Source organism: Tachyglossus aculeatus, chromosome 18 (assembly GCF_015852505.1).
Source record: "Tachyglossus aculeatus isolate mTacAcu1 chromosome 18, mTacAcu1.pri, whole genome shotgun sequence".
Taxonomy (NCBI): Eukaryota; Metazoa; Chordata; class Mammalia; order Monotremata; family Tachyglossidae; genus Tachyglossus; species Tachyglossus aculeatus.
This window is the reverse complement of record NC_052083.1, coordinates 7898733-7914499: the sequence shown is the minus strand read 5'-3', so window position 1 is coordinate 7914499 and position 15767 is coordinate 7898733. Positions and strand designations below refer to the sequence as shown.

The following is a 15767-nucleotide window of genomic DNA, read 5'->3' as shown; positions in this document are numbered from 1 at the left end:
ACTGTGAAGAACTGTGAGCCGCACATGGGACAGGGACTGTGTCTAACCCGATTTGCTTGTATCCACCCCAGCGCTTTGTACAGTGCCTGGCACATAGTAAGTGCTTAATAAATACCATAATAATAGTAATAAGAAAAAGAATGCCCTATCTCACACTGCCAGTGAACACCCCTGATCTCAAAGCAGTTCTTCCCATACATCGGTTCTAGGGGGGTGAGTCTACTGTGCTCGGACTGTGAAGCTGAGACGGGAAAGAAGGCATTTGGCTGTCTCTTAGGGAGTTGTTTTGGTAAGCAAGTGAGAAGGGAAAGAGAGATTTTCAGAAGCGTATCACCCCTTCGATCAAGAGAGTACCCTGAGGCCAAACCCCTGCCTCTTTCAGGGCACTCTGTGAGAAGGACCCAAGGCCAGGCTGCCATCTTGCTTGGGAGATCTGTCGTCAAAAAGTTGGAGAATAGTTGGGTCAGCCCCTCCCCAGCCTGGCACCCTGGTGAGGCGGAGCCTTGCCCCATGGGCGGTCACGACCAGCAGGCATGCCCAGGGGTAATTTATGAAGAAGCAAACCTGAAATTGCAGGGCATTAATTTTACCATTCGAGCGCATCACAGAAAGCCAGGCCAGCCGGGCATCCAAGTGATGATTTAGGAAAAACGGTAAATGTGAATGAATGAGTTTGCGAATGAAGGTTAGAGAGAGGCTAGGACTCGGGCAAAGGCGGGCTGCTGTTACAACAGCTTTTCCCCTTGAGGAACTTGAAAAGAATCAGCATTTTTCTCCCTAATAGAGCCTCGAAACTCTGTTGTGAGCAATTTGGAAATTCACGTCGAGTTTCGGGTTCATTAGCTCCCAGCTCCAAAGCTTGTACATATTCAAAGCTGTCTAATATGGACGCCCCGCACCAGTGCCTTGAATTAATGTTATTGTTATTTGTGTGGACGTAGTGGGGGGCAAACAAGGTTAATTGAAATGAGAATGCGGTTTCCTCTTGATAATGGCTCAGACTTGACAGCTAGGAGGAGTTTATTTTGGTGGAAGAGTTGGCTTTATTACCCCTTTTTATTAGAGCTAATTTGGGCTCTATATCAAAAACTACATTAAGGGAATTGTTTACGGTCACACCACCAACAACCAAAAAAAGATCGCCCCAGAGTCCTGTCCTTTATGTGAATGTCTGCAGTTAAAAGACAATTAAAAATAAACTCTTCTGGTTTAAATCACCCTTTGTTTCTTTCCTTTGTGTCCCCTCTTCTCCCTCCCACCCTTCCGCTTTCCTTCTCCCATCTCCGTGTGGGACAGTCATTTGCTCCCTCCACCTCCCACGAGTGAAGCAATTTAGAGAAAACACGATTCTGTCCTCGGGGGTGGGCACACTGACCCAATCAGTCCCACTAGCAGCTGTTAGGTCAGGTTTTAAAAACCCGTTTGGGTGACTGGGAGCCAACAGGGCTGGAGTTGAGGAGATGGATTGGGCTGGTTTGGATAAGTCCATTTTGTGTCGCGTTGAGCCACGGGGCTGATTTGGGACAAGGCCGAGGCTCGAGTAGCACACACCACCACAAAACAGCAGCCCGTGCCAACACCAGCTCCTGAAGCACAAAACCCCCACAGTCCTTGGGGCCGGGGACAATTTAACTCCTAACCGGAGTCAGGGGGAGGTTTGTAACTAGCTGGTCGGTTTCTTCAGGAGCAGGCCGGAGATGGACCGATGATGGGGAGTTAAATATCTGAAACTCCACAGCGGTCCAGTGATGAATGTTTTATTATAACAGCTGGCTAAAGGGTGAAGTCTGGGGCCGTGGGGGGAACAGTCTTCAGAATATTTGGGGTAGTGTCACTTCCTCTCTCACTGTTTTACTTCAGTTGTAATAGGGCCCATTAACCCCTGGGGTGGTGAGATACAGTAATGATGATTGCAATATTTAAGCATTTCATTATGTGCCAAGCTCCGTATTAAGCTCTGGCTTAGATACAAGATAATCAGATGGGACACAAGTTTCTGTCCCACATGGGGCTCACAGTCTAAGTAGGAGGGAGAACTGGTATTTAGATCCCATTTTACAGATGAGGAAACTGAGGCACAGAGAAATTAAATGACTTGTCCAAGGTTACACAGCAGGTACGGGATGGAGCCAGGATTAAAGCTTAGGTCTCCTGAGTCTCAGCACTACCTGTAGTGATTCCCCAACTCCCTGTATCGAACTGATAGTCCCAAGACCCACTGAGATTCCCTTTTCAGGAGAAGAAATTTGGTGCCCTTTTCCATTTCTTCTAGGGCCTCCTGCTCTATTTTTCCAAGTACCCAAGTTTTCCCTCTGTTCATTCTTGAAGGTTTCTGACTCTTCCTCTGTGAACCAAGAAATAACGGATCATCTGACTAGACTTGTAAAACTAGCAGATATGTCTGCAGCCCCCTGCGCATCCCCCCACCCCCCGCCATTCAAGGCAGCGTGGCTCAGTGGAAAGAGCCCGGGCTTTGGAGTCAGAGGTCATGGGTTCAAATCCCCGCTCCGCCAATTGTCAGCTATGTGACTTTGGGCAAGTCACTTCACTTCTCTGTGCCTCAGTTACCTCATCTGTAAAATGGGGATTAAGACTGTGAGCCCCCTGTGGGACAACCTGATCACCTTGTAATCTCCCCAGCACTTAGAACAGTGTAAGTGCACATAGTAAGCACTTAATAAATGCCATTATTGTTATTATTATTATTATGGGAGCAGGTAGATTGGTTGTTAGGGCAGGGTGGTCTCGGAAGCCCCAGCCATGTCAGGCCTAGATTGTCAAATGGACAGTTTTACCCAGGATCACAGTACCCTTCATTCTTGTTAAGCACTTAGTACGGTGCCCTACACACAGAAGCGCTAAGTAAATACTTTTGACTGACTGCTGCCCTCAACCTATAGGACTTATTCAACCACCCTGTCCCAGAAGCCGTCAACCTGGGTTTCACCCTGACTTCTTGTTAACTTTCTTCTGTCATGTCAGACAGTAAGTCCTGCTGGCTTTTTCCATTACAACATTCCCCATTTCTAACCTTTCCTCTCCATCCAAGCAGCCACTATCTGAGCCCAGGCACTCGTCATAACCCGTCTACCTCAACGGCCTCCTCCCTGGTCTCCCTGCCTTCAGACTCTTTCTTCTTCTGTCCGTATTTTACTGTGCTGCCCGCGTCCTTTTTCTACAATGTCATTCTCCACACATATCTCCACTCCTCAAAAGCTTCCAATGGTTGCCCATTCCCCTCCGCATCAAGCTGAAATTCCTGAGGCACTTCAACAACTTTCTTCTCCCACTACACCCCAACTCGCGTCCTACTCTAATCTTACTGTACCTTGTTCTCAACTTTCCACTATCGTACCTTGCTCAAGTCCTTCCCCCTGGGAAGAACAGGATCCTCCTTCAAGTCTACCACACCACAGCCCACCCCATCTTTGAAGCCTTCCTGAAAATACACCTCTTCGGCTTGGTTCTATCAGCCACCCTTAGCATTTATGTCTGTGTCTAATAATACTTAAAAATAGCGATGAACTTCCACATATTTATTGATCTAAATGTACTTACCTCTACACTGTAAACTCATCCTCTACCTTGTAAGCTAATTGTGAATAGGTGTCCACCTACTCTGTTACATTGTAATAATAATAATAATATCATTTATTAAGTGCTTACTATGTGCAAAGCACTGTTCTAAGCTCTGGGGAGGATACAAGATGATCAGGTTGTCCCACAGGAGGCTCACAGTCTCAATCTCCATTTTACAGATGAGGTAACTGAGGCACAGAGAAGTTAAGTGACTTGCCCAAAGTCACACGGCTGACAATTGGCAGAGTGGGGATTTGAACCCATGACTTGTACTTCCCAAGCGCTTAGTACAGTACTCTGCACACAGTAAGCGCTCAATAAATATGATTGATTGATTGACCAAAGCCCGTGCTCTTTCCACTGAGCCACGCTGCTTCTCAAGTCCTTGTACTCTCCCAAGCACTGAATACAGTACCCTGCATGCAGTAAGCCCTCAGTAAATATGATTCATTGATTGCTACTTTTGCTATCAAAAGCTCCAGAATTTGTGGATGATTTGTGCCTCTCAGTCCCTCCAGAGGCTGTTTAGATTGTCAGCTCTTTGAGAGCAGGGTCTTTTAGTTGTACTTCCTCCAGGTATTTTAGTACAATGATTTACACCTAGTAGGTGCTTAACTCCTATTGATTGGCCAGCTGTGACTTCACACCTTCTTAGGAGCTGAGGTGTCGGAGATCTGGGCTGCTGTAGCTACATGCAAGGTCCTCAGAACACCCTTGTCTACCAGGAGTCTTTTGTTGTCTCAGTTACAAGTTTCACTTCAGGTCTAGGTGTTCAGAAGAATCCTGATCTCTCTCGGGAGGGGTGAGAGACCAGCCTGCCTAACTCCTCTCTCTCCTCTTGTTCTCTAGATGCCGGTGTGTTCCTACTTCCTGAAAGGCATCTGCAGCAACAGCAACTGTCCTTACAGCCATGTCTATGTGTCCAGGAAGGCTGAAGTCTGCCAGGATTTCCTCAAAGGTTACTGCCCCATGGGAGAGAAGGTAACTGGGTGAGGGGGTGGGTGGGGATCAGGGGGCTAGGACTCTGGCCTCCAATCACTGCGCCATTGTTGATGTAGTGACCATCCTTTTCAGTCCTCTTCAGGCCAGAGCCACAATGTCTGGACCCCCAGGTGTAGGCTGTGAGCTCCCAACCATCCTGAGGGATACCCAGTGTTACAGGTCCAGTGGGGTCCCTTCAGGGTCTGCCGAAGTTTCAGTTTCCTCAGAGGACCATACCAGCAGGCGGAAACCTTTCTGAGTGATGGGAAGGAAACCTCAGCTCTGGACCTGCTTATACTCCAGTCTGAGGGATGCTCAGTATGCCCCTGAATTCCTCAAAGGGGCTAGAGAAAGGTAGGCATCGGGATCTGACCCCAAATCCCCCAGGGGTGAGCCCAGAGCACAGGATGTGGACTTTATTTTCTTTCTGTCTTGGCTTATGACTGACAAGGGCCTAGCATAAAGGCAGGGTATTTATGGTTCCATCCAAAGGGTGATCTCTTCAGTGAGGATCCTGCCCTCAGCTAATCAATGTTGTTATTGCAGCAGGGAGTGACTCCCTATGGAACCCAGACAGTGCAGTCCCTGCCTTCTGGGTACCTGTGATCCCTAGCATTCCCCAGAAGGTCTGCAAACTGCAGGGCTGCAAACAACAAGCTGCCTAAGCTCACTGTGGGCAGGGAACATATCTACCAACTCTGTTATATTGCATTCTCCCAAATGCTTAGTGAAAGTGCTCTGCACACACACAGTAAATACTCAGTGCATACCACTAATTGATTGAACAGCCCATAGGGCAGACATTTCTCTGGCCTTCAACAAACACAAGCTGACACTCTTCCCGTCCTCTGGAGCCACACCGCTGGTAATAATGGGCGAGAGTTGTCCTGGCTAATAGAGCACACCAGGATTTGCTGGGAGTCCCCAGGATGACATGGTCAGGAGCTTCTCTGTCTGGGGCTTTTCTGGGTTAACTATCTGGCTACCCTAGGGAGACGTGCACCCTTAGGGCCAAGTTTTCAGTTTAGCCTTTGCAGCTGACAAGATGGGGAAGCTGATGGGTTGAGAGATGAGAATGGGGCCAGGGATAAAAGAACGATTTTTGATTATCCAGGGTCCAGAATATAAAGGAACCGGGCTTTTTCCTTTACCTCCTTCCACCCACCCCCTCACCCTAACTGTAACCCCACCCCCTGTGTCCAGTCCGTGCTCTAGCACTAGTCTGTAGTGGTGGAGCAGAGTCAGGATAAAGAGAAGAAACTCCCCCCAGTCCAGTGAGCTCAGCAAAGGTGTGGTGGGGCAGGGTTAGGGGATAAGATAAGATAAGAATAAGGGATAGGATAAGAAGCGAAGTGGCTCAGGACTCTCTGTTGATTTGTATTTCCAAGCACTTTTCATCTGCCTGGACCTCAGATAATGTGATTTGACCAGACAGTATCTCAAAGAACTTCCAGGGCTTTAAGCCTCCAGGATCCTGCCCTGCCCTCCCCAGGAAAGCAGCCCCAAACCCCTGCGGGCCATCAGACAAGATCTGCCACCAGCACGATAGGATCTGCCAGTGGAGCCTAGTCCCATAAGGGTATTTACTTCTGTTCTGGGAGACTGACCCTGCGGTGACCTCTCTCTGAATCATCCCCTTAAAACCAGCCATAGTGGCTCACCAGATAAACTGTCAGAGCCATGTGGGGTTTCAGGCAGTTCAATTCACAGACTGATTTAAGGGAAAGCGGAGAGAGAAGACAACGTCCTTGGGAAGGGAGGAGAGACCCAAAATACTTGTCATTTCAAGAAATTTAAAGCACAAGGAGCAGATGCATAAAAACACATAACGAATACTTAATAACACATGCATCAGTGACATTTGAACTTGTACTTCCCAAGCGCTTAGTACAGTGCTCTGCACACAGTAAGCGCTCAATAAATATGATTGAGTGAATGAATTTGAACAGTTTACTGGTCTGTGCAGAAAGTGCTGAGGGAGAGCCTGGAGTGATAAATGTGAAAGGAGCCAGGTGGAGTTAATCTGGGAAGGCTTCTTGGAGGAAGTATTACCTTCATAGACTATGAGCCCCAGGGACTGTGCCTGACCTCATTATCTGGTTTTTAGCCTAGTGCTTAGTACAGGGATGGACACAGAGTATGCACTTAACAAATGCAGCAATTATTAAGTGAACTACCGTCGCCATCTTTGGCAAAACAGTGCAACCACTGATAGTAACAGGCCCCGATCTAATTCAGTGGCATCTCCCCAATCCCAGCAAGAGCTAAGGCTGGACCAGTCAGTGACTTGGTCCTCCCAGTGGGCTGGAGCTCCAGCTGGACCCTACCAACTCTCTGCTGGAGTGCATCCCCGAGCCCCTGGATTGGAGTTCTGCTCAGGACCATTTATTCATTCAACTGTATTTGTTCATTCATTCATTCATTCAATCGTATTTATTGAGTGCTTACTATGTGCAGAGCACTGTACTAAGTGCTTGGGAAGTACAATTCAGCAGCAAATAGAGACAATCCCTGCCCACATCAGGCTCACAGTCTAGAACAGGGGAGACAAGCATCGAAACAAGGTAACTTGGCCGTCAAGTTCCTTGGAGAGAATCAGGCAGGATCTGGGACCTGACAAATCCCCGGAAGCAGCTGAGCTCACTGTTTTGCCGATTCCCTGTGAGTCTTGCCTCAGGCGTTTGCTTCCACCAATACTTGTGGGGGTGGTTTTCCTGGTTTCTCCCTTGGACAGCGTAGACCTAAAGGAGCACATGTGGGAATGCTGCCTCCGGCCTCTTTCCCTTGAGGGAGCCCTGGAGGGAAGAAGAGATGGGGACGGCTGCTTTGGAGCACCCTCTCCCTTTTTTTCCTCTGTGGTATTTGTTAAGCACTTACTATGTGCCAGGCACTGTACTGAGCGCTGGGGGTAGATACAAGCTAATCACGTTGGACACAGTCCATGTCCCAAATGGGGCTCATAGTCTTAATTCCCATTTTACAGATGAGGGAATTGAGGCATAGCGAAGTTATTTGACTTGACCAGGGCAAGATAACAATAGCCAGATAAATCCCCTGCCCACATCCTGCTCCCCTCAGATTGGTATCTGTGGAGCAGCATGCCATGGTGGAAAGAGCAGGATCCTGGAACTCAGGAGACCTAGGTTCTCTTGCTGGCTCTGTCTGTTGTGTGACTATGGACAAGTCACTTCACTTCTGTGCCTCAGTGTCCTCATCTGTAAAAATGGGGGCTAAATACCTGCTCTCTCTTCCCCCATAGATGGGAGCCCCATGAGGGACAGGGTGAGCCCATTGTGGGCAGGGATTGTCTCTCTTTGTTGCTGAATTATACTTTCCAAGCGCTTAGTACAGTGCTCCGCACAGTAAGTGCTCAATACGATTGAATGAATGAACAGCAGACAAGTGGTGGAGCCGGGATTAGAACCCAGATCCTCCTGACTCCAAAGCCTGTGCTCTATCCACTAGGCCACACTGTTTCTCTCTCCTTCCTGGAGCCCCTTCGGTCCAAGCTGATATGGAGATTGCCCTCGGCATTCTGTTGCTCAAAGCCAGCAAATCCACAGTGGCCTTTTTATGCAAATAATCGGCTGCGGCCAGTTTGTTTGGAAATAATAGTAATAATTAGTGAGATAGTAATAGCTTTTGCTTCTCTAACAGCCGGCCCTGAGGATCTCCCGGTAATGCCCAGCTCCATTTGGGTCTCATTACGCTCCCTCCCTCCCTGCTCCTGTTTAGGGGGATGAGCTCTCCCCCGGCTTCCCCCCGAGAACTGAAATGCCGAATAGGGCTGCGGCCCAGCCTGGCTGCTCACAGGGAGAGTTGGCAGCTCCAGGCTCTTGCCTCCTGTCCAGCACTCTCCCCCCTGGCCTGGGCTGTTTGTCGGGACAGAGATAGTTTCCCTCTGTGTTACCCCCCAAGCTGATTCTGAGCCGGCAGGAGGTAATTAGGGCATCCCCTGTGGCTGGGCTGGAGGCCCACGCGCGCCCATCTCATAGAGTTCCTGCCATTTAGGCTGGTGACTTTGATGTTGCCCTGCTTTCCCAACAATAATTGCTGAATTTCTCTCAGCTTTGAAAGCAGCCCCGTCAGGCTCACCTGCCAGGCATGAAGGACCGTTGTTTTGGGAAATTCCCGACAGCTGAATAAACTCGTCTCTCTCTCCTTTTTTAATTACCCATCCTACTCGACTTCTCGTAGAGGCATCCGATCAAATGTCAGCCAATTTACAGATTTACAATATTCTCTTTGCCCCATCTCCTCCCCTCCGCCACCCCTTTTGGACTGCCAATCGAACCCTGAAAACTTCAGGCCCCTGGAGGGGAGCAGCCCCGCAGGTGGAGAGCACATCTGTCTCTGAGCTTTGGTTCCTCCGTGGGTTTGATGGTGTAAATCTTGGTGTTTTCCTCAGGGTTCCCCAAACACCTGGCCATCTGGCCTTGCGTGTCTTGGCTCTGTCTGGGGTTTGGGGTGCACTAAATCTTCCCCCTGCCCTTCAGAGGAGAAGAGCCGGCAGTAGCCCGGATACTGGATAGCTTCTCCGTCAGAATGGAAGGCTGTTTGGATGGAGCAAGGTGGAAGGAGGTTCACCTGATCTACCACAGTCTACAGACCCCCAGTCAGGCACGGCTACAGTGAGATCAGTGACTTTGAGGGTGGTGACAAGTATTGATAACAGTAATAATGATGGTACATGTTAAGCGCTTACTATCTGCTAAGTGCTTTAGTAGCTACAAGATAATCAGATTGGACAATCCCTGTCACCAGAGGGCTCACAGTAGGAGGGAGGAGGATTTAATTCCAATTTTCCAGAAGAGGAAACTGAGGCCCACAGTAGTAAAGTGACTTGTCTAAAGTAACACAGCAGACAAGTCGCTGAGCCAGGATTAGAACCCAGGTCCTCTGCCTCCCAGGCATGTGTTCTTTCCACTAGGGCACGCCGCTTGTCTGTTCCTTCAGTCTTGCCAACCACGGGATTTAACTGTTTTGGATAGGCCCGTAACCAGTGCCGGTCCATTCTCCCAAATGACCTTGGTTTGGCTGACTGGCGATCTGCTTCCTCCTGTACTTGACCCTAGGGTAAGGCAGATGGGATGTTGCAGCCCGGCGCCATTAGTGAACATCTCTGCCTCTCTGCCCCTGCTCCGTCCTACAGTCCTGCAGGGTAGTATTCCACCCCAGCACTTAGAACAGTGCTTTGCACATAGTAAGCGCTTAATGAATGCCATCATTATTATTATTATTATTATTATTATTATTAATATCTACTCCCCTGGGCCAACTGTCCTGTGGCCAACGGCTGGTGGTTGGGTTTTGGTTTTTTTTCAATCGTATTTATTGAGTGCTTACTGTGTGCAGAGCACTGTACTAAGCGCTTGGGAAGTACAAGTTGGCAACATATGGAGACAGTCCCTACCCAACAGTGGGCTCACAGTCTAAAAGGGGGAGACAGACAAGAAAAGCAAAACCAAACATACTAACAAAATAAAATAAATACAATAGATTTGTACAAGTAAAATAAATAAATAAATAAAGAGTAATAAATATGTACAAACATACATATATACAGGTGCTGTGGGGAAGGGAAGGATGTAAGATGGGGGGATGGAGAGGGGGACGAGGGGGAGAGGAAGGAAGGGGCTCAGTCTGGGGAGGCCTCCTGGAGGAGGTGAGCTCTCAGTAGGGCCTTGAAGGGAGGAAGAGAGCTAACTTGGCGGATGGGCAGAGGGAGGGCATTCCAGGCCCAGGGGATGACGTGGGCCGGGGGTCGATGGCGGGACAGGCGAGAACGAGGCCTAACGGTGAGGAGATTAGCAGCAGAGGAGCGGAGGGTGTGGGGTGGGCTGGAGAAGGAGAGAAGGGAGGTGAGGTAGGAGGGGGTGACAGGGGGCGACTGGGTTGACTGTCCCCAAGACCATACTGGGCCCCAGATGACCTGAAAAGTCCCAAGCAGGCCTGGGTGTGCCCGGGGGTGCAACTGGGCGGGGAGCACTGACCCCAGGGCAAGTCATGAAGGAGTCCTTGGCTCCCGATCAAAGTACCAGCACTCTCACTCTATCATCTGCCAGTGCCTTGTGCCTGGCTGTGGAGCTGCTCGCTCAACATAATACTCCAGCCCTATCGAGCCTCCATGAGTAGCACTTAGATGCAATGTCCATATTGAACCTGTGGCCCCGTTTTTCTGGCCTGGCGTGTTCATTAAGTGCTTCTATAGATTGGGCCAGGACAGGGGATGTGTATTGTTTTGGCTTGGATTTTTTAGTCATGGGCAGAAAAAAGCAATCTGCACCATCAACTGAAAGCTCACTGTTGTTCTCCACCCTGACCTACCTCAGTTTGTGGATTTGTAGCACTGAAATTCACAGACACCTAAGGATTCACCCCCTCCAACCGACTTCTTCCAGCCACCCCCCAGCTCCCATCTCCGGCTTTCTTGAGCTGGTCCCAGCGATTTATTCCTCAGCCATCCCGGGCCTTCCAAGGAACCCCAGAGCACTGATTCGTTCTTCAGGGGGACCAGTGATCTCCTTCCTGAAAAATTATCAACTTCTCCTATGGGAGACTTTGCCAACTAGAGATCTCCCCAGTGGGACCAGAAAAGAGTAAAGAAAACATGTCTGCACCCAGTAAAAAGTAACCAATCAATCTGGTATTTATTGAGTATTTGGAGTGTGCAGAGCACACAGTAAGCAATTAGAAGAGTACGGTAGAGTAATTCAGCACATCCCTGCCATCAAGTGGCTTATAGTCTGGAAAGGAAGGTAGAAATTTAAATAAATTATAAGTAGGGGAAGCCGAGTATAAAGGTACATATATAAGTGTTGTGTTGGGGGTGATGGTTTGTACCTAGGTGCTTAGGGGGGATATACTCAAATGCATAGATGATGTAGCAGGGAGGGAAAATGAGTCAGGGAAGGCTCCCTGGAGGTGATGTGGGTTTAATAGGGCATTGTGGATGGGGAGAGTAGTGGTATGTAGAATGTGATGAATAGGGAGAGAATGCCAGGTAGGAGGGAAGATATGAGCAAGCGGTTAATGGTAAGAGAGTCAGGGGTGAGGTGTATTGGTAGGTTGGCATTAGGCGTGCTGGCTGGGTTGCAGTGGCAGAGAAATGGGCATAAGTAGTGGGGAGAGAGCTGATTGAGTGCCTTAAATCTGGTGATGAGAAGTTTCTGAGTGGGGAGTCATGCACAGAACGATGTTTCAGAAAAATCATCCAGGCGGCAGAGAGAAATATGTACTTGAGACGGGCAACGCTAGAGGCAAGGTCAGCAAGGAAGTTGAGGTAGGAGTTGGGATATATGGCAAGTGCTTGGACCAGAGTGATGGCAGATTGGATGGAGAGGAAGGAGCAGATTCTGGAGACGTTATGAAGGTAAAACGAACAGGATTTAGTGGTTTACTGAATACGTGGCGTGGGGCAAAGAGAAGAGTCAAGGTTAATGCCAGTGTTGTGGGTATGTGAAACGGAGGATTGTGGTGCTGTCAGTAGTGTTGAGAATGTCAGGAGGAGGAAAGAGTTTTGGAGGGAAGATGGGGATCAGTTTTAGACTATTTTGAGGGGGTGGAATTTGTTAGCACTCGAAGTTGAGCAGGCAGAAAATATCATGGACGAGTGGTCAGTATTGGGTAACTAGAGGGAAAGTTAAGTATATGAGATGGTACATTCCTAAGCATTAGGGCGGATGTCAAAGAGGCTTTTTCACAGTTTTTCCAAGCATCCTGTTGCCTCTGATACAGCTACAATAAGGGACTGGGTGAATAGCTGATACGATCCTGCAGTGGCAATGCCCACATTCTAATTCAAGCCAGCAGGGCAAAATTTGAGGGTGATTCCCCTCCCAGTCCACCTTGTTCTTGGAGCAGATGGAGCAGGGGGATACCAACTGAACTTTTGCTAGCCAACGTTCCCAAATGGGTATGGAGTTTGCTGGCCAAAACCTGAGATCTTTTTTTTTCAAGCAGTGAGGCAACACCCAGAATATACGATATAATGTATGAACTGGACATTCATCTCTAGGTGGGAAAGCCCCAGTTTGGGGAATTCTGTCTCATCCCTTGAGCGGTCAAAGACAGGACCTGTTGGGGTCCCGCTTTCACCCAGAAGGCAGGGATGGGACCCCAAGCTGGAAGCAGGGAGAAAGAGAAGGAGCATTATCAGTATCTGCGGCCACCACCAGGTCAGACTGTCCGGCCCCAGACCGGGGCGATTTGGGGGTTGATGGTGTGTACCTCCAGGAAGCCAGGGAGAGTCCAGAAGAAGTGGGAATGAGGAAGGAATGAGGTTTGGTCCTTCCCTTTTCCTGTCAAAACCATATCCCGGCAGCTGCAGTGAGCCTGGCCCTTTAAGGGGCCGGGCTAGTGAGAAGCAGGAGGAGGAGGAGGAGGATGCTCTGACCACTCCAGCTCCTCCCGGCAAAACGCAGGGGCACCCCGGGGGTGGGCTCCCAACCCAAACAAGGTAATCTAGCGCTGGGGGAACCAAGTCACCCAGAAAGGCAGGGTACAATTATTTTAAAATATTCCAATTTAAATGAAAATATAAAAGAGATATTTAGAATATTTATTCTATTAGTAGAAATGCTTACCGCGTCACTTTCTGCGTGTCAGAAAAGCATTCTCTTACAGATGATGGATAGCAGCCTGTAATTATATATGGGGGAAATTGCTGAGCGGGCCATATTTAACTTGGGAGGAGAAGGAGCAGCCTGGGCCTTGGAGGGTTAATTTTATTCTCTAAATAATATAAAAAGTGCTGAGTCCGTTCCTTTTGCCTGAAGTAGAAGTCCTCAAATGGACCCCTGAGAGTTTATAATATTCTACTGAATCAAGTAAAATTGTTAACCTTGCTTCATAAAACGATGGCTTGTTAAAGATGCGCAGTCCCTTTTCTTTTGAATAATTTAGGACGGAAGTAAATCTCTTATCATTCTGTGTTTCTGGGTCCAAGATACCGCATAGCCATCTGTCTGCAGCTCCAAAGGGGGGAGAGTGCAGTGGAGCCGTAAGCAAGAGCCGGGCCCAACTCAGGGGAGGACTCCCGCTCCCGACCCCTCGTCTCCCCCTGACTTTCCAGTCCCCTCCGCCCTCCCGTCCCCCGCGCTCCGTCAGGATCCGCCGAGAGGCCTGTTTGGTGCTCTGGCCAAGGCTCTCCATCCCTGATTTTATTATAACCCTATAAAAGAGATCCATTATTATTTATAATTTATCACCTGCCGTTTTCAGCGTCTCATCTTAAGTACTTTTTAGAATTTCTTCCAGGACTTTGAGGATGAAAAGCACAACCTTTGCCCGCATGGCAGACCATAACTCTGGTCCGCACCCTGTCCACCCCCACCCCGTCTATGGGTTTTTAATGAAAATTATCCCAATTGCCTTACAGAATCAGAGCACCATCTCAGGTCGGAATTAATAATGAATGAGGCAGCGCGATGAGAAAAGGAAGAGTCTTGTTTTCAGATTGATCCAAGTTTCTGCCCGTCTTAGTCTGGCAAATCTTGTAGCGGTTAGAAGTCAGCCGGCCTGTCAAAGTCGGGGCAGTGCCCAGGCAGGTGGGGACTCAGCCTGGCCAAGGTGGTACAACCCACACCGGGTGTGCTGGGCAGCGGGGGACTGGTGGCCGTGGAACCTGAGTTCTAATTCCATCTCCGCCGCTTGTCTGCTGTGTGACCTTGGACAAGTCACTTCTCTTCTCAGTTAACCTCTCCTGTCAAATGGGGATTAAGACTGTGAGCCCCATGTAGGATAGGGACGATATCCAACCCGATTTGCTTGTATCGATCCCAGCACTTAGTACAGTGACTGGCACATAGTAAGCGCTTAACAAATGCCACTGTTACTATTATCACTTGTATTGATTGAGTTTCTGATCTAAGCAGCCCACTGTAACAGGCAGGGCAGGAATAACAGATGCAGTGGAAAGATTGCAATCCCGCCCTTCCGTGCCCCACTCAGCAACTGTTGGCTTGTGTCTGTTTTGTCTGCCCTGTCAGATGGTCCCTGGTCTCCCTCCATCCCATTCTCCAATGCTCAGGGGAGCGTGGAGATGAGATTGGTCCAGCCTGTCTCCTTTTTAAGCTCTGCCCTCCAGGGCAGTGACTGTCTTTGCTTCTCCGTTCTCTCCCCATAAGGCTCAGTACAGAGCTGTGGGCCATCTGACAGTTGCTGCCGCTTCTCTTCCTGCTGTGTCTGTGGCTGCTGCTGCTGCTGCTGCCGAATAGTGACAGCAGAGGAAATCCAGAGACAAGGCCTGGGTAGCTGAAATGAAGAACTGTGTTGGGGACTTGGTCTGCGTCGGTGGGAATTAGAGTAATGGTGAACGTTGAGCTTTTGATTTGAATTTTTTTTTAATTGACCTGATTCCAGCAGGGACGAGGGCAGTGTGACTCCCCATACAGCCCGGGGTTTGAACTTTGGAGAAGGTCAGGACTAAGGAAACCCTGAGGTTGGAGGTGGTGGGAGCACTCCTTGTTGGGTCTCTTCCCCTCTCCTCACCCCAGCCGGATCTGGAGTGTTATTGGCACAGCCCTGACGAGTAAGAATCCCTGCTATGGAAAATGCTCTCGACCAGAGAGCAGGTCGAGAGGAATCTGGGCTTTCTCTGAGAAATACCATTTCAGCCCCTCCTTCCAGAGTGAGTACCCATGGAGGCGTTCGCCTGTCTCTGAGAATTCCGTCTAAGCAACATCACATCCAAGGGTGTCCAAAGTACACCCATAGCCGCACCAAACGCGACAGTAGCCACCAGTCCTCCCAAGGTTTTGTGGTGGCCTCATCCTGCGGGTGCTGTTTGGGTGTGGTGGTGGAAGGAAGGTTGAGATAGAGCAGAAGAGAGCCAAAGAGGGAGCGTGGCTTGTTTTCCGGTGGCGGAGGACACGGACAGAGCGTGGCAGTGGCTTTTATCCCTAGTGGGCATAAACTGAACAGATTGGAAGCTCTTGATGGCAGAAGGGGAACTTTGCTCGGTGGTGATAGAGAGGAAAATGCTGTCTGCTTTGCACTGGCCAAGGTCTGGAGTCTGGAAAGGGGTGAGAGAATCAAAGCTGCCACCTCCGCAGAGCTCTCAACCAGGCCTGTGGCCATATTTCCTCCTCCCTCCGCCACCCCATGGCTTCTCCCTCTTTATTCTGGGCAGCGTCCCCACTTCCAGGCTTCTCCCAGTGGTGTCGCCTCTCCCAGCCCATCAGCCATACGGAGCCAGTCTGGCTAAT

At 49.4% G+C, this 15767-nt stretch overlaps 1 protein-coding gene across 1 annotated transcript in view; it reads left to right on the top strand.

Moving 5' to 3' along the window:
- Positions 1 to 15767, top strand: part of ZC3H3 (zinc finger CCCH-type containing 3) — a 287300-nt gene that overhangs the window by 228784 nt on the left and 42749 nt on the right. Inside the window, exon 9 of the mRNA XM_038760531.1 lies at positions 4429 to 4560. Coding sequence (XP_038616459.1) covers positions 4429 to 4560 — 132 coding nt within the window. The remainder of the gene's footprint in view (positions 1 to 4428; positions 4561 to 15767) is intronic.